General features: G+C 41.3%; 1 protein-coding gene across 1 annotated transcript in view; it reads left to right on the top strand.

The window, feature by feature from the left end:
* Window positions 1-1226: 1226 nt before the first annotated feature.
* camkmt (calmodulin-lysine N-methyltransferase) overlaps window positions 1227-23836 on the top strand; it is a 36480-nt gene continuing 13870 nt past the window's right edge. Inside the window, 7 exon segments of the mRNA XM_063875538.1 lie at window positions 1227-1269; window positions 7376-7436; window positions 8588-8639; window positions 11301-11364; window positions 15054-15120; window positions 17046-17079; window positions 17081-17121. Of these exon segments, the coding sequence (XP_063731608.1) occupies window positions 1227-1269; window positions 7376-7436; window positions 8588-8639; window positions 11301-11364; window positions 15054-15120; window positions 17046-17079; window positions 17081-17121 (362 nt within the window).

Below are 23836 nucleotides of genomic sequence, written 5' to 3'. Positions count from 1 at the left end.
TCCTGTAACCCTCACTTCCCCTGCGTTCCTCCACTCGCTCTGTACTGACAATGGTTGAGCACCAGAATGTAATTTCATTTCATCAAGTGTACACTCTCTACTTCCATTCATTGTCAATGAGAAGCACAGGGCATGCTGGGTGAAGGAAGCAGCTCATGTAAAACATTGATATTATAATACCAGTTACAGCTAGAAAAACACACTTTCTGTCGTTCTGCTTCGTAGTTGAGTAAAAAAAAGTGGGCCTCAGAAATAAAATGATGTATATTTAGTGTATCAGTCTTTTTCTGTAAGGGTTGGTATGAAATAAGACAGGAGGTGAGTTCTTGTTCTAAATGATATGTGACTTTATCTAATATAGCCTGTAATATCTGGTTTTGCTGCTTTCCCCCTCAATTGGTAGCTTTGCTATACCATCAATTTGAGGTATACACCGCATGCACTCTCCATATCTAATTTTATTTGTACATAATAAAGTCAATAAAATAGCAAAACATACCCTTCAAATAATTTAAGACGCAACCACAAGTGGTGATTTTTGCAGCTGTGCAAAGAGTGTCCTTGGTTGTTGTATATTTACCATCACATTGCCTTTATAATATCACTCCTGCTGCAGTACTGTCCTCCGCATTCAGCTCCAGGTGAGAGTCAGGATGAGCGTCCGTCATGTTAGGCATGCTGACAGACAGGTGGAGATGCGGTAAAATAAGATGTAGTCATGCATTTGTCTTAATGCTTTTGCAAGCTTTAGGACAGGATGACAGACAGAGAGACAGACAGACAGACAGGAGGGCGTGGAGCCAGGCAGACAGTTATAGGGGCAGTTAGACAGGCAGTCAGCCCTGGCATTTTGCAGCAGATAAGTAAGCTATCAGAGGAGGGGGATAAATAGCAGAGTAAAGATTGGTCCCGGCCCCCTCAGAGAGGAGCGGGGGGCCACAATGCAGGCGTGGTGGGCAGATAGCCCCCTGCTCTCATTATACTCTGCCTAATCCAAAACGATGTTTACTCAGAGAGAGAGAGAGAGAGAGAGAGAGAGAGAGAGAGAGAGAGAAAGAGAGAGAGAGAAGGGCCACGCTTATCGAAGCCCTGCACAGTCCTCCAAACGTGTGTGTGTGTGTGTGTGTGTGTGTGTGTGTGTGTGTGTGTGAGTATGTGTAAAAATGAGCCTATTCCAATGGAAAAAGGGATCAGGAGTGTCTCCAAGGCAGACTCTGTTGGCTAGAATGTCGATGCTTATCACACATTGCCTGGCTCTTCTGGTGAAAGGTGAATAGGCTATCTAAACTGCCTATTCACAGTGTGTGTGTTTAACATAGCAGCCTGGAAGAATGACGATTTTGTAATTGCTATTATTTTTAACAAACAACTATTAATAGTGAAGTCTTTTATGAAAACCTGACCTATTCTGATTTATCAGGTGATGGAGATCCTTGAAGCCACTAAGCATTAAGGTGTTTTTGATTTGGAAATACTAGAAAATGAAATGGGTAATAGTGTTCTTTATCCCTGTTCATTTGTAGCTACTACTTCCCGTCAGATGAAGATACTTTAGCTTCTCTATACTTCTAAGTATCTCTATAAGATGTTTTTCTTTTGGCATTAAGATATTGGACAACAACATTTCTTAGGGATTGTTATGTATCTAAAGCCATGTTTGTGTGCTATCCACCTCACTATTACATTGTTGTTGTTGATACAGCGATAAAAATGTGTGTTACAAAATGCAGTTTTGAAAACAGACTTTTGCTGTCCTTCCAAAATACAGAGTGTAATCTTTTAAAGTGTTATCCTTTACTAAGTACCATATTTAAGGTATCATAGTGTTTTGTCAGAGAGATCTCACTGCTTATTGTCTGTATGAAACCCCCAAAACTACCACTGGTAACAAAACTACATGCAGAAACAAGCTCTTGTTCTCGCAAATACACATACCTTTAACTCTGTGTAAAATCTTCTTAAATCTGACTGTCTCTCTCGCACACATCAGCTCCGTGGTCTTGTGAACTGTGTGTACCCTGTCTAGGTTGGCCGAGGGTAATCCTGGCCTCCACTAAAGTAGCCGTGTGACAGGACAGATTGTCAGTTGATCATGGCCAGCCGAGAGCCTTATCCCTTATTGGATCGGCCATGGAGGAGGCTTAGGAATTATCTGAGGCCTCGCTTAATGTGGAGACGGATCACCGCCAGAGAGCAACAGAGCCTGAAGACACGCTGGGCCAGAGGGGAGAGAAAGACACTGTGTGTGTTTGTGTGTATCAGTATGTAATAGTGATAGTGTGTGAGTGTGTGTTTGTGCGTGCTCGAAGCAACATCATGGCCCACTTAACCCCATCTTGACACCCGTCTCCATCCCCTTCCTTCCGTCTATTTTTTTGCCATCCTCCTCGCCTCCTTTCCTTGTATGACTCCTCTCATTCCCATTCCTCCTCTCCCTCCTTGTCTCTCTTCCCCCTACCTTATTCTCCCACCTCCTCCTCCTTTTCTTCCTTATCTCGTCCCCCCTTTTATCTCTCCTTTTACAATCATTCCCCTTCCCATCTTATGAGCCCCAACTTCCTGCCTTCCTATTCCTCCTCCTCCTCCTCACTGCTCATATGCACTCCATTTAAATTGTTCCCTTTCTACTCAATCACACTGTATTTTGCGTTCTCCCCTCCGATCATCTGCCTCCTCTTCTTTTACTCATCCTATCCTTTCTATATCACTGTAGCAGCATTCTGTCCTCAGCAGGAGATCTCACACAGGCTGCTGAGAGAATGGTGGAAAACACACATTTTATTTCTCCAAAGATATAGGAAACTGAGCTGAATCGCAAGCTGTGTTAAGGAACACCAACGCCTCATACATCACCGCCTTGTATGTCCCTTGAGATCAATGAGGCATGTTATTAAATTGTTAAGCATACACTAAGGCCGTCAGCTGATCTTAAACTCACCTTTTGTGATGGTAATTTAGACAAAGAATGAATAAAACTTTTGCCTTTCATCAGATTAATCATGACACACATTACAGACAACCACAGAAACGTCTTAATCAAGCAGTCCTCATTCATTCCCCTTATAATGAACAATTAAATAGAAAATCCAAACAGCTTCTTTCTTTTTCCAGAGAAAAGTTGACATTACCACTTCTTTGGCTGTCTTTTAACCCTTTAATACATACTTTAACTTTGCAGTCATTGAAACATACAGCATGACAAAAAGCTCAGCCCATCCCACAAAAGCAGGTCTTGTTATCTTTTAAATGAGAGTAAGTGTTTGAGTTGTGTAATTATTTCTCATTACTGAGGAGTAATAGCCTTGTCCTAAGCACTGTTAGCGTAGCTTGGCTTAGCTAGTGAGTTATTCAAGGATGTCTTTCCCCAAATAGTACCTGGATCCAGATATTTGAAATAGCTCTTTAGCTAATTCCATTGACCGGCGTCTGATCCCAGGCCATTCAAAGGTCAGGGATCCCTGGGTAAACCTGGAAGACGTGGATAGGGGGGAAGGATAACCTGACGACTGGGTTACCTTTTTTCGGCCTGCTGCCATCGCAGTGCAAACTGGATAAGCAGCAGAAAATGGAGGGATGGTTGGTAATTCCATCCCTGTGCATGAGATTACTGACAGCTACTGAGGCCAGATTAGCGCTGCCATAAATCACAGAGTTCCTCAGGTCAACCCCAGGTCACAAGGATGTGGAGGGTTTAGATCCAGAGCAATGCAAAGTACATTCAACGTAAAGCTGCAAGCAAGAGATCTGATTGGTTCAATGGAACTCCAGCCTCCAGTACAGTTTACACTGTGTCTGAGTTTTGTTTAGCACACCGTGAGGATTTCCAAGAAAGCACATGATCAAGAAATATGGCCGTGCAACCGCTTGTAGTACTCACAATTTTTTCAGCTGGTTTCTCTTAATGCTGCAGTGGAGATATTTTGCCGTACAATCGGAAAAGAAGTTACATTTTATAATAAAACTGGGACATCACTTTCTTTAGGAATCTTTTCAGAGTTAAATCTTAAAGCATTGAAGTAGAAATCAGGTAAAATCAGGCCTGCAAATAAAATAATGGTCACATCATTTTCTATATATCTATATTTCTTTCTATATTGCGACATGATTAGATTTCATTACCATTACTATAAACAATTGGTTGCAAACAAACAATTAACAAGCCTCCTCGTGCATAAAATGAACGTAAATATGCAAAGCCAACTTGCATGGTATGTTTAAATCAAAAAACATCCTAACCTTAAGCGACCCTGTGGCGAGGAAACAATGTTCCCCATTAAGCTTCACATATGGTTTTCCAGGGTAACACCACTGACAAGGTTCAGTGCCCGAGACCAAAAACTTAAGCTCACACACACACACACACACACACACACACACACACACACACACACACACACACACACACACACACACACACACACACACACACACACACACACACACCTGCACTGCTTCCTTTCCTCATCCATTAATTGAAGGTGAGAAATAATTTCATTATCCTCAGGACGAATAATCTGCTCTCTACTCCTGATCCCTTCATTTCCTACAGTGCACCTCTACCTGGGAGGCACACATACACACAAACACACAAACAGGCCATGCTTATCACACCTGCATGCACACACACACACACACACACACACACACACACACACACACACACACACACACACACACACACACACACACACACACACACACACACACACACACACACACACACACAGTTCCTATCACCCTGGGCTGTTAATGTTATTGGAGTTGGGGATTAAGCATCAGATTCACATATGCTTTACAGAGCTTTATTACTTAAAGCTGTCTCTCACACACACATGTTCACACACTCACGCAAATGAACACACAGGCACATAACTTTGTATTAAAGAAAGTGGAGATGGGAGTTTGGGCAGCGGTGAATTTACAGGACAGGAACAGGCCATGGTGAGAGGCGTTACGTTATTGATATTGCAATACAGCGTTATCTTTTTTCCCCTTGACTTCTTTATCCCAGGTGGCCTTGAAGCATCTTGGTTTAACACTTGTATAACCCCTTTAGGGATGTTTCGACCGCCTGCAAAAACAAAACGTCCACTTTTTTGTATATAATGAGTAATGCTTCATCCAAATTCCCCCCTGAAACCGTCCCCTTTAGCTTCAGGGATGGGGTGACACCCACTCCAACAGTCAATTACATGCCACTCATGACTTGTGCACATCATAAAAAAATCAACCGCAGAGTGAAAGCCAGATGAGAGAGTGGGGGCCCCTCATTTCTCTGCTTGTGTGGCTGAGTGGCAGATCACCCCCAGTTTAATGTCGCATTACCACCCTCTACTGTTCATCTGCCCAAGATGTTCTTTGTGGCCCCTGATGTCAAGTGTCATGGTGAAACATCTGTGGAAGCAGGGGGGGAGGGGCTAAACTGTCATTTCACAGGGCAAAGGTGTGCGTTGGGACCCCCATTACATTACATGTGAACACACAATCACAAAGGGAGGGGGCAAAGTAAATGGGGGGAAGGGGAGACATTTAGGATGCAGCTAAAGACACCCATACAGCTATCCTGGAGGATTACACAGGATTGACGTTGCTTTAGTGTCCGTCCTGCAGCCGAGCATCTTTAAATAATTTGTTCCTGACTGCCGTATGAATACCGGAATTGAATTACTGATTGTTATTCATCAGGGAAACACTGAGGCTCTGCTCTGTACATGACCCCAGTCAAATTCTACGTAAATTGAACAGAGAGTCAATAATCTATATAAGATTTTGAATAAGTGTTTTTGTGTTTTCAATTCCACGGTTAAAAACACTCCCCTTAAGTCTCCTTTTTAGAAAACTACTATACTTAAATTTTCAGGAAATTACTTCGCCATTTATAAATGTAACCTTACATTTTGACCCGTTATGAAAGGTTTTTGTCTTGCATCAAAAAAAGGCTTAGGAGTTGATAGAGAGATACACAATGAATCATGGTTATACATTTTCTCCAAATATAAAATAAATCCAGCCTTGACATTCCAAGACCTCATTTAAAATTATAAGAATATAAATCCAATAATATTTGATAACAGTCCATTTATTTGTATATAAATATGTATTTTGTGACATTTCCCTCAATTTCTCTACACTTTCTAAACCGTTTCAGTTCTCAACAAAGTGGCAGGTGACAGTATGAAGTTTTCATGCTGTGTGACGAGCGCCTGGCTGAAAGGGAATAACAGATGAAATTTAAAATGTCACCTTATTGAAGCCGTGCGTGTCTTGACACTCTCTATACACACAGTATGTGTGTGTGTGTGTGTGTGTGTGTGTGTGTGTGCAGTCAGGCCAAGACGTAGAAAGCGTGTTTTTTTTTCTAATAGGGAAAAGGAATATTTGGACATTTTATCAATAGGCATTATTAAATCCTGCTTGCTTGAGCTAATCTTGGCGGACCGGAGCGAGGGGAAAGAGAGAGAGCGAGAGAGACGGAGGGTGAGAGTGATAGACTCAGAGAGGGAGAGTGAGAGAGCAGTGATGTCTGCCCCATGAGGTGAAGAGAGACCGTCTGTAAGCCGCTTATTATATCGACTACCACCTTTTCTCTCTCCTCCTCCAACCCTCCCGCCCTCCCCAGTTTTCTCTCGTTACCTCGCTCATTTTCTATCTCTGTCTCCCTCGCTGGCATTCTCCAACTCATTCTCTATTCCCTCATTCTCTTTCCTCAACAACTCCTTCATATAAACACATGCATATGCACACACACAAACACACACAGACGCCGCCAACCTTCTTGTTCAAAGCCAGAAGCGAAAAAGCCGAAGTTTTATTCAAATCAATGTTTACTTCTTCTTCTGCCAACGCGTGTGTGTGTTTGTTTGTGTGAATGTGTGTTGAGAGAGAGAGGGAAAATATCACCAAGTATGCAAGTGTGTGCGCGCCAGTGTGTGTTACATGCACGGCAGAAGGAGAAGGGCTGACAGTAGGTGATAAGCCAGACAGGCCTGCATGCTGTGATTATCACCCACCGGACCCCCTGTCACACTCACACACACACTTGCATACACAGTGCCCAATGACAGAGTGTGTTGCAAGGATTTAGGATAGACAGACGCATAGACAGAGAAGCCTTGGATCACAGGCAAGGTGGAAACCACAAGAGAAGCAAATGAACACAGACTGGAAAACACAATGCATCCAATTATGTTTCACTGAACACTCATTGTTTTTATATCAATATTGAGGCGTTCTGATGTTGAGACACTGGAATCAAAGCGCTTTGTCACATTATTGATGCTATAAATGCCTGCAAATAAAGATCTGTCGCTGAAATGGATACACATCAGTTAGTAACTGAGTCTCTAACTCTCCCTTGGTCTCTTTTTCCTTTTAGGTGTGTGGCCGTCTGAAGAGGTGATGGCTCATTACTGTCTGCAGAAACGCCACATGTTCAAGTGAGTTATCCTTCTCCCAAAACCTGCTCACAATAACGGTTTCAGCAGCAAAACAACCTGTGTATTTACACACATCAGTAAAGCAGTATTGATGTGTTTTGAAGTTGTAATGAAGTTTACCAAGTCAGGGTACATTGTTATTCTAATTCAGAATGTTATGACTCTTAAAGCATTCTTAACATTTAGTTTTCTGTTCAAATAAAGAAATACGAAACAAATGAAACATTCAGAAAGCATGTAACTATCGTCTCTGCTGCGTGTTTGATCCTGAGAAAAACCTGCTGCATGACAGGAAATCTCTTTATGATACAAATCAGTAAGAGTGTCATTATTCCTCCCGTGCAAACATATTGAAAGCGTTACATTTGCTGTAACAACAGAAGGTGGAAAGGCTGCCTAATTTAAATGTGACCGGGACCCGGTGTAAACGCTCGGTGTCATTCTGAGCCTTTCCATTCCTCGCTGTGTTTTCCTGTGTTGCTCTTTCCCCGGCTATCGTCTGCCGAGCGCTGGCCTGCCCTGCGGCACGGGGCTGAAAAGCACCCAGGCACCTTTGATTTCCACTCAAGGTGGAACGTCACCCTTTGATTTCCTGTTTTAACATTCAAGAGGCGGGAGGCGAGGAAGAGAGGGGTATTGATCAGAGCAGCGTAGTGAAGGTCAGCAGGAGAGGGAGGGAGGCAGGGAGGGATGAAAGAGGACACGGGTAGAGATGGAGGGGAAGGGGAGATGAAAGGAGGAATAGGATGGAGAGAGGGGTTGAATGAGCATGCAAGCTACAGGACCCTGTGTGTGTGTGTGTGTGTGTGTGTGTGTGTGTGTGTGTGTGTGTGTGTGTGTGTGTGTGTGTGTGTGTGTGTGTGTGTGTGTGTGTGTGTGTGTGTGTGTGTTTCCTCAGATTCCCGCTGATTGAGCTTGTGCTTCTCAATGTTCAGTATTCAGCTTTCAGGTTGACGGTTGAATTGATATTTCTTACCCTGCTGTTTTTACTCTATGTGTATGTGTTGGCATGATACCATACGTGTGTGTGAGTGTGTGTATGTGCATCTACTGTACAGTACTGGAGTGTGTGTGTGTTTGTGTTAGTGCTAAACTAGGTTTGGAGGTGAATCTAACTCCCACTCTTTGCTCTCTCCCTCTCTGTCTCTCAGGGGTGCAGTGTGTGAGTTAGGAGGGGGAATGACTTGCCTTGCTGGGCTCATGGTAAGACACACACACACACACACACACACACACACACACACACACACACACACACACACACACACACACACACACACACACACACACATACACACACAGATATCTGGCTTGTCTTCCTTAATGAAATGTACCCTCTTCAGTCAATACACACACAGCATGGGCACAAACCATACCTATCCATATACATATAATTGCTTCTTGCGTGTGTTTTTGTACCTAGAACGTTTTTAACACCTAAAATGCTGGATGTGTCCAGCCTTGATCCATTTCATTATATAAAAAACAGAATCCCACAAAACCCCTTTTTGTAGGTGCATCTTTTCACAGCATCTGTTATCTGGTACTTATTCTTTGTGATTGTCAAAAAGCTCTGTAAACATTGCATCATTTTCTTCTAAAGTTTATATTTTCAGAATAAACATTTTTTTAAATACCTTGTTTAGACGGGAAGCCAGTTTTCAGAATAACAGGATTATTTCTGTATAAAATAAAATGATTATGAGAAGTTCTTTCATTATGTTTATCCACATAATCACACCTGTGCAGTGACTCCTGGCTCTCTAAACTAGATTGGGTCTTAAAAGCTGTCCTGTATCGACACAACCCACGCACACTGACACACTCAGATATACCGCAGTCTGTCAGCCACAGGGTTTATTAGCCAGGGTCTTAAGGGCCCCTCCACATAGCAGGCGTCAGTGTCCCATCGATCTGCTGGATGCCATTCTGTGTGTCGTGTGTGTGTGAGTGTGAGGAAGCCTGTTTTTTTATCTCCTGGCAGTCAATACACCATGTTTTGACATTGGTGGCTCGAGATGGAATCCTTCCTTCACACCTCTCCTTCTCCTCATCCGTCACTGACACCACATATTACTTATTCTTTTTAACAGCGTATTTATTATTTTTTTCTTTAGCTGTTGCATATTTCACACCCTGATTTTTGTTTTTTATTGACCTTCCTACTTAACCCTTGTGTTTTTGTTCTGTACCATTTTCAGACGTTTGTTTGAATTCCTCTTTCCTTAATTAGACATTCCTCCATCAGTGTTCAAGTAAACTGCACTCTAGGTTTCAGGGTCATATTTAAATGTTATTCCCAGTCAACATAGAACATCCCGACACAGGAAGCATCCACATACAGAACCTTGTCACAAATTAAGATATGTCTCCTTAAAATGTGTAGCTTAAACCCCAAAATAGTTAAAATGAAGCTTCTCAGAATCAACACCAGAACCAGAAGTCCTTTATTTGTCTCGTAGCAAAAATATTTCCAGTGTTACAACAGCAAAGGTACAGTAACCCTAATAAAAATAACATCAGAGTACAGTAGTTAGCTAGAAAAATAAGTAGCAGCTTTATAAAAGAGCATGTGGACATTTTTATAAGCATTTACATCCTTTTTCTTTTTTCATATTCACATTTATGGCTTCTCAAATGTGTGCTGCTCTTTCTTTCAAATATTCAAAATAAATTCAATCATTTAGAGTTTTTTTTCTGTACTTTTGAGAACTTTTACTCTACTTTAAGTACATTTTCATGAACATACTTACTCATTATTTGACTAGGGTACCGTTGTCAGTGTCAATTGAGTGTTTTTTTACAGTATAAGTCCATTTCTGACGTGAAGGATCTGAGGATACTCTCTCCACCTCTGCATGTGTGTGTGGTGATGTTGGAGGGTTGTGTCAGCATTAGGCTCCTGATCTTTCAGCTGGTTGCTCAGGTTCAGCCCTGAGGTCTCTTCCTCTATTTGAGCAGATGGTGGGACGCCCAGCACTCAGTGACCCCCTCACACACCCTGCAGGGCCTTAACATGTGTGTGTCTCTGTGGTCATGTGTGTCAAAGCATGCATGTGTGTGTTCTGTTTGGAAATGTTCAATCACTTGGTACGCTACATCATGTGTTTTCATATGCCATTGAAGCAGCCATTTAGATTTCGGTGCATACCAACACAATAGCTACTTGCAATTACACCCACCCATGCACACACACACTCCTTAACAGAAATTGACAGCCACACTTTCTGATATGAAAATAAAAAGATCTGCAAAGAAAGGGGAATGTGAAATGATGAGGTTATAGTAAAGCACACACCTCTCTATCTATATCTCCCTCACACGGCGCAGCACAAAGCTTTCCATCCATCCTCCCGTCTCGCTGCCTCTCCCTCTCTTTCTCTTCGCCTCTCACGCACTGCGCCGCAAAGTTATATGAAGGGCATCAGGCAGGCCCGGCGAGCCGAGTGCAGAGTGACAGCGGCGAACGGAGTGATGGCTCGGCCCGATAAACACCCAGCGTCAAATGAAAAGGCTCTGCGCTTGCCATCATCCCCTGTCACAATGCAATTACTGAACAGAGTGATAGCAAGATAGCAGCCCCCACCGCTAGCCACAATGATAAAAGTATTGACTGATTTGATTGAATGATTAAAATAATGCAGACATAAAAATGGGGTGAAGATAGAGAGGAAAATGGCAGAGAGGAGAGGGAGCAATACAGAGAGAGGGTGGGGTGGGCCGTTTTGCCAGGAGTGAAGCTTTGTAGATATGGTTATGTCATTATTGTGTGTGTGTTCAGATGTTTGCTTCATCTAAGGGTGCTTTTGGTTTTTGTTCTTTTGTTCTGTGTTGTTTCATTTCTCTTTCTTTCCTGTCTCTCAGGTTGCCATTTGTGCTGACGTGAACGAAGTTCTGCTATCAGATGGGAACGAGAAGTCCATTCAGAGTATCCTTTCATCGTCCGCGCTCCCTCTCTTGCTGTCTTTCTCTCTCTCTGGGCCTCATTCCCCGAAAGCTCACATTTATTTACATGCACTCATACTGTATGGATTTAATGGTCATATTTATTGCGCTTTAAATTACACAATGTGTTGTTTGGTTGGGAATTCCTTTACACAAAAATCCCAAGTGAATTCAAATATAGAGGCATGCAGATTTAGCTCATGTAACGTGATTATTTTAGGTGATATAGATTAGAGATTTCATACGTGATTCTGTAACGCTCAATCTTACATTTAATATCACATGTGTAACAGCATATAACATGATAAATTGATATAAAGGCCACGTGAAAAAAAGATTCAGGTACAAGAAATATAACTTAACATAATTTGTGCATGCGCGGTGTGAGACTTAATATGGTAAAACGGGAATTCCAAGTAGGCTTTTTTCATTTGTAAGATGCACGCATTTGTCACAAACTACCAGCCCTCGAATTTCTACAAAAACTAAACATAATACCTCTGTGATGGATGGATTGATTTCAGGATTCTTGTGCATTAGTTTAGCTAGGTGTACCTAATGAATTGGCAACTGAGTGTATATCAACCAATAGAGTAATTGCAATCCTGTAATAGTAGTGCGTAATCATAAATCATTGAGCCAGCCTTTATTGTCTATTACGGCATTATTGTTGCTCTTCAATTCTGCTAATATTTGAATCTCTTCTCACTTGATCAAGACACATCTTTCTATGATTTTTTTTCCGAGCTGATCAGTGTCTCTTTTAGAAAGTATCATAAACAAAAAGTAGACAACGTCATGCATCCTTGGCGTTTCATCCTTGAATTTAGAGGTTGGGTTGAAAGAAGACTAGCCATCCATCTCTTATATTTTTGAGGCAGTAGCAGCAGATGGGGCACCCACAGTGACAAATACCCAGCAGCAGCGCTCAATGTGGCATCCACCAATCCCAGCTGCCCACAATGCCATGTTAAGAGCACAGTAATTGCCATCCTGTCAGATTTAGTTTGAGACTTCATCAAATGCTGAGACTCGGGGAAAGGCTTGATGAGTGTTTTAGAAACAGAAACAATCAAAGTTTGTTTAAAGTGTTTTGTGTGGTTAAGGTTTAGGCGTATAATTAAGTTCTTAGGACAAATCTTTAGGTGAGATTTTTGCCAACATTTGTTCTTCGAGTGTGTGATCAATTCTGTCAGCATGTTAACCATCCTGCTCTTCTTTTCTACCCAATTCAGACTTTGTTTGCCTCTTGTTTTCTCTCTCTTTGTTCCCGTTTTATTCCATAATTCTTCTCCTTTTTCTTCTATACTCAACAACTTACCAGATAAGAAAGAAAAAGCTCTGATTGGTTTCAGTTTTTTCATAAAAGGAAGAAATATAAATACACATTTCTTCTCAATTGACCGACATATTTAGCTCTGCTTACAATATCTCTGTCTCATCCGGCTAAAATGCTGCTTTGCTGATCACAATAAGACCAAACAATACCATTATAGCGCTTTTTAAAACACATACACACTCGCGTATACACACTTGGGCATGCAAACAATATACCATTGACCGAGTGCTTTGTGTCACAGAACAAACACACACAGAGAATTGTAAGTGAAATCATAGCGAGAATGGATCGAACACACACAGAAAGAGAGAGTGAGCGTCGAGAAAGAAACAATAATTTGTTCTGGGCTCAGCCAAATGTTTTCCCATCCACACACACTGCAGGCACAGTGTGGCGTTTCCTCTCGCTGAGGAAGCGGTTGGTCGTAGCCTTGTGGTAATGCCCACTGTTTGTCTCACATGGCCTTATTGTGCAGGCCAGTGTTACAATAGAAAGAGATATGGGGTCGTGATATGGCTCGGTTTTTATACAGGGAAATAGATGAGAAGATACGCGGGAAAAGAAGTTGTGAATGGAACACATTGAGATATATCCAGTGGAAACTTTTTTATTTTCCTTAAAGTCGACCTCATTTATAGTACACAAACACAAACTCTTACACACACACACACACACACACACACACACACACACCGTGGAGAGGCAATTTCTGTGACCTTGAATACTCATGTTGGAAATCAATAAAACGTTCCATTAAGAATGATTGATGCATGTCATTGGCGGCAACATGTCTACTTCAAGTGATGGGAGCAAGTATTCCTCCACTTTAATGTTCGATAATACTCAAATCTCTCTCTCTCTCTTTCTCTCTTTCTCTCTCTTTCACTTTTTCCTCTGTATTCCTGTGTGTGTGTGTGTGTGTGTGCATGTACTGACCTCTCCCCCAGTGGTGTGCTGGTGATTAGATTACAGTAAGCTGCTCTGCTCTTCGCCCTGTCATCCCTATTCATAATGCACTGAAGCACAGGTGTCCAGTGTGTGTAGTGTGCTTATAGTTGTGCGTCAGACTCGTATATTTTATGTGAACTACAGAAATTATTGTGTATCTGTGTCTTGGAGGCCTCTTTGATTTGTGATCTGCTCTCCACCTATCAATCCGTCCATCAACTTATCACGCGTTCCCGCCCTCTCTCCCTCTTCCACTCTGTCTTTGTCGATTGGATTTGTCTCAGCTCTTTGCAGGGCTTTAAAGACAAGGAAATCCTAATTGAATTGCTTTGCAACTACACAAGCCAGTGTATTACTAGACAACTTGACATCAATCGCCCTGCCTTTGTGTGCGTTCATTTGCGCATACGTGTTTGTGTGTGGGAGGGACAGTGTGAGTTTGTGTATCTGTGGTTAAAAGCTTTCCCATTGATCCAGCTCGAGGCTGCTGTGATCTCGCTCTCTATCCCTGAAGATCATCTCTGCTCACTCAGGCTGTCTCTATGTCGGCGAGTACCATATGTGTTTTTACCCAAAGAGGGTCTTGATGTGGCTCTTTGGAGCCATGACTCACAAGACATTACAATAATCCTTATCCAAATGTAATCTAATGGGTAAATCGGCATATTGAATCTCCTGATTAATAATTGATATGTCTTTCATCCAGAGTCCGTGTATCTTTGGCATACATTTTGATATGCAAAAAAATGAATTACATGTGAAAGTTTATTTTGAATACACTCATACCCTGCATGTGCTTTAGTGTTACATGTCTAGAAATATTTAAAAGGCAAACAATGCTGATGTGTTTAATGTCATAGAACAATACGTGATCCGTCTCTTAAATTTGTGTCAACCACAGACCTTATTTCGAGCTATTTTCCAAAATCCTGTGGAGAAATCGCATTGACTCTGAGGCGAGGGAACCGGAAGTTGTAAAATGTGAACTTACTTCCGGGTTTTAGGACTCGTTCCTGCGGCACTCTATACTGTAGTTACACTTGGCTCAGTGTACTCCATGCAAAAAGTATAAGAGGAGATCAGGTGTGGGTGGGCATGGTAGAGCGAGGGGGAGCGAATGTCGGTTGGTTGTGTTGGAGCGGATTAAAAGGAAGCAGCAGAAAAAATATGTCTATGAAGTGTTTTTCCTGTAAGTAAGAACCTGAATAAATGCCACGGCCTCCCAAGAAAAGCTAGCCTCCCTGCCTTATTCTGCAAAGTGGGTTATTGAACCTCGACCCTGGAAGACTACAGAGAGTCATCCCCTGTTCTCCTCGACTACGGTCTGGGACAGTGACAGGAAAGTTCAACACTGTGATGATGAATACTTAACCATGGCCTGTCAGATGTACGAAAGCTGGCCGAGAGAAACAGACAAACTGGAACGTTTGGATCTACTCAGGTATCTTCCAGGTGAGGAGATTTGACCAGCTCTTTGTTTTTCTGAAAATAGTATCAAGAGTTAATCAACCCATATCACCACCCTCACATCAGGTCCTGTGCAGGCTTTGACTTCACATAATATAAATAATGTCAAATACTTTTGTCTGTAAGTGTCTGTAAGGGATACTTTTCGGACAACACTTCTTTATAACCTTGTATCATTAGAATTTTCTCACATGAATTCTCTGAACCCTTAACCGTAAAGCCAATAAAATTCGATATTTCTTTTGTTAGTTTTGGGCATTTTTCCACTTTAATGCCTTGGAATTTATAAAGCATATAAACAAAGTAGAGAGAGAGTTGGTTATCTTTGTATCCTTCTTAAAATGTTTCAGTTTATCATGTTAGATTAAGAAACACAATCATGCCACTAACATCAGGTCCTTTATCCTTAGTGTCAGTGTAATGGATTTAAGTTTGGAAAATGAACAACAAAAGATCAACGCCTGTTAGCTACACACTGAGCCGTGCATGCAAACACTTACACCTCATATTTAAGGAAAGGCTGAACCGTATATATATAATTGTCAGCCCTGTCATAATGGAAATGCATTTTACCATTGACTGGCTGTTTTGCCTCCCTACCTCTTTCCTCTTCCCTCTCTCTCACTCCGTTTCACCCTCCTGCGCATATTTACATGAGTGGAAGATGGGGTGAAAAAGTAAACGTATAATTAGGCTACATTACTTTGATTGTTTTCTTTTCAGATTATGCCTGCTGTCATCGCCGCACCACAAGAGAGGGCGAAGGGCATGATGTGATTGGACAAGGGGAGGGAGGGGGAGGGGCATTTCGTGTGATGGTGTGTGTACATGCATGCGAATGTGTGCGCGCCTGTTGGGACCCCCTGCCGTGAATCGAGATTGTGTTTCTAGCGGGGCCTAATGTTTTGTTTACTGAGTGTTAATAATGCCTAATTAATAATCCCCCACTCTGCCTAACAGTCTGAGAGAGAGAGGGAAAATGGTGTGGAAAAAGAGATGGAGGAGAAAGCTTTGAACAGTGCGCAGCGACAGCACCACCCATACACTGTCTGGAACAGCCAAATTATAGCCAAAGAAAATCACAATACTCCACTGGTGATCGAATACAGAAAGTCAACTTCAATGGTGTTTAGCACTGAACAGAAAATTCACAAGTGGCAGATTTTGTGAGCACTGTGAGCGGTAAATAACTTAGAAGGACATTAAGGAAATAGAGCTGGGGTGACAACAATCTGGCCATCTAGACTGGTGGACAAAGACAAATCGGACAACCCAGAGAAGACAGACAGTGCAGTTCTACCAACAAGAAACTGAGACAGAGCAACACTCCCTGCTCAAATAGCAAGGTTTTGACTCCCTATCTACCAAAATACCAACTCTATTTCATTGAGGGAAGAACTGACATTGCCGAAGCACTTAAAAGGGTCGGAGCTTAAAGCAAACCAACATAAGAACACATGAAACTGCGCTTAAACTGGCACGTATTTTAATTTGATCTCTTTTCTTATATGGTTCTTATTATTCTTGATTCACAATGGCTCATTCTTTATATACTGCATTGTTAATGCTCAAGGCCCTAAGAAGAGGAAGAGAGAGGGCAGTGTGGATGCTGAATAGCAAAATGTGTGTCCGTCTGTGTTTACATGATATAAATGTCAAGTGTCATGTCAGAAGCTGCCTCTCTTTACCTACCAGATGACACGTCTTCCCTCCCTGACACTTCCAAGTCCAAGTCTCTACTGAAGCAGAAAAACAGTGGGTGTCAGAGTGAGCGGTGTCAGGGTGTTAGAAAGAGAGAAAAGAAGAAAGATGAACTGCTGTCGCTCGATGTGCAGTTTCACGCTAACAGTTTTCTCCTGTCTCCGGCTCTGCCAATACTGAACTTTGTCTTGTTATGTGTGTGCTTACAGGGTGGTGAGGTGGGACTGTGAGACAGACATATCAGGCACTAGAGGGTCACTTTGACATTGTCATGTGTGCAGACTGGTAGGTACACACACACACACACACACACACACACACACATACACTTATATGCATAGACATTTATCTCAGTGTGTGCGCTCATGGCATTAATTTGCACTTTTGCATGACAGTTCTTACATGGCCCCCCACCAGTGCCTGGACCTTCCCCTGCTTTGTCCACACACACACACACACACACACACACACACACACACACACACACACACACACACACACACACACACACACACACACACACACACACACACACACACACATATGCTCAGATGCCCGCCTGCCTCCATTTTACACCAAATTGCCTCGTTTTCATGCTTGGTGTCCCAGCAAATGGATGACTTAGGCAAATTGCAAATAATTGCGCCTTGACAAGGAAGCAGACACAGTAAGATAAAGAAAGAGTTGAGGGCGGATGGAGGGAGGAGTAGAAATGGAGATGGAAATGGAGAGATAGAGCAACATAAACACAACAATTAGCCTATCGTTCATTGAGATGTAGATCTTGTGGCCAATTGAGAATAACATCTTTATTATCGCTCAATGGTACCATGTGAGGCATGAAGCTCGATATTTACTGTAATCCACATAACAACATCCTTGGGAAAACATTAAGAAATGAAAGAATAATCTTTGAAAGCAAGTCAGAGTGTGCATTAGTTCCCTGAAAAATGATTCCCTACTTTTCTTTGTAGCAAATCGATGAAAAAGGTTGGATTTTACTACCATGACTTAAAGACAGACACACACTGAGAGTCAGTAGACTCCTGCTGTATGAACATTATTATTACTTTAAGAATATGGTGAAAATGGTTGATTTGATGCCCAATTTGATATTCCGTTTATTAACCATGCTTTGGGATAAGTCAATTGGTTTCTTACTATATGTTATGATGGAAATCCAATACCCTTCTTTTACACGTTTCTCCTTAACCACTACTTTTTGAGGGCAAGTTTCTTAAAGGGACCCTGATTTGCACATTTTCAGGTTCATATTTGTATGTTTTGCCTTTACTCTGACATGTTTACATGCTTTAATGTTCAAATACAGCTCTTTATTTTTCTCATACTGCCTGTGCTGCAGCATCTCTTTTCACCCTCTGTCTGAAACCAGAGCCCAGAGTGCTCTGATTGGTTAGCTGGCTGGCTCTGTTCTGATTGGACAAGCGCTTATAGATGTCCCGTTCCTTAGCCTATCACGTAAAATGTGTTTAAGCGCTAGCCTATAGAAGCCTGAGTCTTCGTATTGATGTCACTATGTTGCAGAAATAAACAAAGAAATCCAATGGAGGCGTTTCAGGCGGGGGAGTGTGTGGGCAAGAAACTCCCTTTGTCGTGAACTTTGGAATTTTAGCCTTTGCAGACCATTTACATGCACAAAAACACACTACAGAAAAGGGAAAACCCCAAAAAAGCATCGTGTGGCCTGTTAAAAGAAAAACCTCAGGTGTTGGAGGGGTTCACACAGAATAAAAAGACAGATTTTAATATGGGGGGAGCAGTTTTAGATACCTTTCCCCAGCAGGGATTAGATTCAGCCTAAGATGCTGATATCCAATGCATTTACTTCCATTTGTCTTCATGCCATAGGAACATATGAAAGTACTTGACTATTTTTCAGCTTCACAAACAGCGAACAAATGTAACTTGTGTACAGGATGTGTGTATCTATCTGCACAAGTGTGTGCATGTGTGCTAAGTGCAGCATTAGCAAACGGTGTTATCATTATTGTAATGTCACGGTCATTACAGGTAATAGTCAGGTACAGCACCCAGAGAGAGAAAGAGAGCCGGCAGCTAATAGAGGATATTTTACAGCGGGCTCGTGTATTAACATGTGTGTGCGACAGATAAAAGCAGATAGTGCAAGAATAGAGTAAATTGTATGTGAATTTGTGATATCTCAGGTTCTTAGATTTCACATTTTCTCTGCAGAGATGCATGCTTGTGTGCGGTGCGTGTGTGCTGCAAGATGTTTGTCTCTGTGGTGCCATTTTTCCCGTGTGTGTGTGTGTGTGTGTGTGTGTGTGTGTGAGAGTGAGTGACTGTGTGATAATTGCAGTGGTGGTGGTTGAAGAGTGATGGCTGACCGATTAACGGGCGCATCGTGGTGATGATCACCTGCGAAAAGGTCAACAACGCGGCTTCCACTCCGATTAATTATAGCTCCCATCGGTAGCAGCGGAACCACCGCTGAGAAGCCAGGGGAGACGAAGAGAGGAGGGGAGCAGGGAGAAGAGCGGAGTTTGATGGAACATTGTGTATCAGCAGTCCATTATGTGCTTACTCTTGTGGATATCGTGTGTATTTTTTGAAGAGGAAGTATTACGCAAAAGAAGTTGAGAAGTCTTGAGTGAATCTTGGAAATGTTATTTAAGTGCCGGTAAAGTACTGCTCACGGCTTCTCTGTGTGAAGTCTTAACAAGGTATAAATCATAGTAACTGCTTGACGTGGCTTTCTTTATATTAAATGTCAAGGGCAGCAACTGTACACTGCCAGTCAGAGTAGCTGGAGATTAGAAATAGTTATACACTTTGTAAATTACATCTGCTGAAAAATATCACCAGTGGCCTCCATATCTATGTTTGTCACAAAAATATAAAATAACCCTCTACTGTCATTTTACAGAAAGTCACGGTAAATATTTCACCTTTCCCTGGAAAGCAAATAAACAAACAGGAGAAAAGGGGAAAGGAATAACGACATTCCGATATCAAAAATATGTTTTGGGGGTATTGTGACTTGACTTGGTTGTTTGACTTCATTTGTATTTATCGGCCAACAGAGGAAGGTTTCTCTGCGCCCATCTCAAATCTTATTTGAAGACGTTTGTAAGAACAGAATTTTGTGACATTACAACTAGTTTTTAGCCAATCGTGAACCAGAATGCAACTTTATCCAAGTGTATTGTGTAAACTTTAAAACATCGAGTGCAAATACTCTAATGGAAATCAATGAAGTAAGAGACATATTTTTCCAGAAGTAAGTCCTTAGAAATCTTTTATTGAAGAAATATTACAGTTCAAATTTGATTCACAGAGAAAAAGGTGTGTGTGTGTGTGTGTGTGTGTGTGTGTGTGTGTGTGTGTGTGTGTGTGTGTGTGTGTGTGTGTGTGTGTGTGTGTGTGTGTGTGTGTGTGTGTGTGTGTGTGTGTGTGTGTGTGTGTGTGTGTGTGTGTGTGTGTGTGTGTGTGTGATACTCAGAGAAAAGGGGAGAGGGATTCCTGCAGTGGGCATGTGGGTGGCAGAGGATCCTTGGCTGTGATGTTGGCGTGTCTGCATTCTCCAAAAGCTGTCCATGTGTGGGCGAGGAGATAAAGCCCTGTTTATGAGTGTGCTTGTGTGTGTGTGCATATTATTTCTGTATGTTATATTTCTGTATTAATTTGCATCTCTCGTGCATTCACACTTTTTGTACGCACACACCTCTGTTGTGAGGGCTTGCACATCGTGATTGAACAAGACAAATTATTTTGTCACTTATTTAATGTTGATTCATTTTCTTGATCTCTCTCTGTGTTGTGCACAGAGTCTTAGTGGTTGCTGTCTCCTTCACATCTTTTTTCTATTTCAATCATATCATTTTTCTACAAAATTACAGTTGTTTCTTAATTTAATTTACCTCATTTTTGACAGCAGCACTTTTTGTCATTTTCTGTCAACTTGTTTTTTTGTATTATTGTTGAGCACACTGTATGACTCCAGATTGAAATTATATTTGAAAAATATTTATAACTACACTAAAGTAATGAGAATATTATTGCTTGTACAATATTAATAGAATTGATGTCCAAATATTAGTGTTATCAGGTTGTAATTGTGACACTGATACACACACACACACACACACACACACACACACACACACACACACACACACACACACACACACACACACAGTATATCATCGACTGCTGCCTAATAGGATGAACGAGTGAAACAGTTTTGTGCTGCCTGATAGTTTGGGTATTAAATGAGTTTTTGAGATGGTCAATGTTTACCCCTATAGTCGCTGCACTTCACTAACTCAATATCAGCTTATAGTGTAACGGTTTTTTGTTCCTCTCCTTCTTATATGGCTTATTTTTGTTTTCCCACATAACAGCACACATGGTTAGAGTACATTTTCTGGATTTTCTTGGATGAAATAATCATTTAATAAATTTGGTTTAGAAATGCTGTTCTGATTTTATTGAAATGTAGCATAGCACTTCCTGACAGGGTTTAGTTTGGCTGATTTTGAATATGAAATACACACCAAAAGACTGACACAAATATGATATTATGAGTATGCTTTCTGTCACAATAACCTAAGAAAGAATAATTGGTAATGCATTTTAATAAATGAATGCACATTAAATAAAAACATGCTTCCTAACCCTTACATTTCGACCTGCGGGAAAAAGGTCATTGATGATGTCATGTGTTTCCATGGTCTCACACTCTCAGCCTTGACGACATCCTGTGGGTTCACATATGTGTGAAGCAGACAAATATAGCAGCAACGCCCTCTCTCACACACACGCCCTTTTTTGTGCCCTTTGACCTCTGCTCAGTTTTGACTGGAGTGAGTGGGCTGTCCTGGGTGTGGGGGGGGTCAGCGTGAGACAATAGGTCTCTGACTGTCTGGGGGCTTCAGCGGTGACCTTTAAGGGGGAGTCCACTCAATTTGAGAGTTCATGAATTTTACTCTGACATTATTGAACTGTGACTGCAAACCAGACATGGTAATAGAGAGAGATCGCTGTGAGCAACACAAGAACTTTGTATTGCTTGGATTTTAATATCATAACTAACAACAACTGCATTGCTTCCTTGATTCATGGTGAAATAACAGCAGGTGATTGCCAAATAATACTCTTCATACAAGTTTAGAAATCCTTATTAGGACCTGGAAAATAAGAATGAATCTTAATTTGGTTAAAGACAATTGCAAACACTGTAAAGGCGGCTCATATATAATACAAGTATTGTATAAAATAGTAAAAGGAAATAAAAACCAGGATGTAAGATAGAAAATACAACTCTAAGCTATTACAATTGAAATGTAGGGATTAAGATGCATTTCTTTTAAAACATGCTAAATTATTTTTTAGGTTGTTTAAATAGGGGTCACATTAGTAATCAACAATAAAGGAGATCATTTATTTTTCCCTTTTTAAATATATTTAGAAAACATATTCTGATTCCAAACTGTATTTTTTCTGAATTTTGCATATTATTATTTTGTTTTACATAAACTTTCATGTGTCTGTTTACATAAAAAAGCTACCCCTATATGACACATCAGTAGTTCTTTCTCTGAGTGACCTTTACAGGTATACTTTATTTGACATATGTGACTTTATATATGATGTCACAATGTTAAAAATGCATAACTGAGTGTATTTTGTTATTTAACTGTTGCCCTCTGAACGACTCGATGTCCTTCCCTTACCCTCGGTGTGTGTGCATGTATGTGTGTGTGTTGCCTCCTCCCAACTATCTCACTTCCTTGTTTTCCTTACCACTCACTTTTCCCGTGAACCGATATCTGTGGCAAAATCAAGCAAACATAAACCTCTCACCTTTCAAGTCAAATAAACTTTGCGCCTCTGTCAACCTTAAAAGAATAACAAGCCCCTCTCAGACGTACACACATCCTGGGGTTGGTGAGAGCTTGTAATGCTAAGTCCTTTTGTTATGGAGGTATGGCCATGGGTGCAGGGAGGAAAAATTCTGTGACGCGCACCTCTCGTTCCTCTGTGGGATCAGAGGGTTTTGCATGAGGAGGTCAGAGGCTGTGATTAGAAAGTTATGCCCCCCTCCCCCTCCCCACCGGCCAGTTGCGCGGATGTGAGGGATTATTTCAAATCTGCACTGTATTGTTGCATTTTAGTCAAATTACTCCACTCTCATCTATGATAATAGGTAGACACACACACACACACACACACACACACACACACACACACACACACACACACACACGTACACACATCGCTCTAGTTTCTGGCATAATGGATTGAAATGTGTGTTTTAGGATACAGAGACAGGTGTTACTTTGTTTATAATGATTGGAGTCAATTTGTGTGTGTGTGTGTGTGTGTGTGTGTGTGTGTGTGTGTGTGTGTGTGTGTGTGTGTGTGTGTGTGTGTGTGTGTGTGTGTGTGTGTGTGTGTGTGTGTGTGTGTGTGTGTGTGTATATGTGTTGCATTTATGTCTGACAAATAGCATTTTAAATGTATGTTTTTTTGATATTTCTTTAAGATGCTGGTGTACAGTACAGGTGTGTGTACAGGAGTCAGTATTTACCTCAGATATCACATTTGTATATCCTAAGAGAGATTTATATTCGCAATGGTTTCCCATTATCTTTGTTTACGGTAAAAAGTGATTAACGGGAATGTTTTCTGCTCTTTCAGCAAATGTTTTCATGTTCTGTTACTAGTATGAAACCTGGGTTCAAGCTTGCAATATAAACTTTGATTGTAACAGTCATCTACAAGTCCTCTTTTATACATTTTAGACTTAGTGATCGGTAGTTGCACAAATTACTAAATTATGACTTCCTTATAATCATATGGTATAATCAAATGTATAGTGCCTGAATTATTCAAATATGGTGTTAAAACTTTTTGTGAAATTGTAAATATCTTGAAAGAACTGCTCACACACAGTTACAGTACAGTGGTACTAATGTACAATGGAACCAGTTAATTAGATTTTTATTAACATTTA

The sequence above is a fragment of the Eleginops maclovinus genome, chromosome 22 (genome assembly GCF_036324505.1).
Source record: "Eleginops maclovinus isolate JMC-PN-2008 ecotype Puerto Natales chromosome 22, JC_Emac_rtc_rv5, whole genome shotgun sequence".
Classification (NCBI taxonomy): domain Eukaryota; kingdom Metazoa; phylum Chordata; class Actinopteri; order Perciformes; family Eleginopidae; genus Eleginops; species Eleginops maclovinus.
This window is presented reverse-complemented; position numbering and strand designations above follow the sequence as displayed.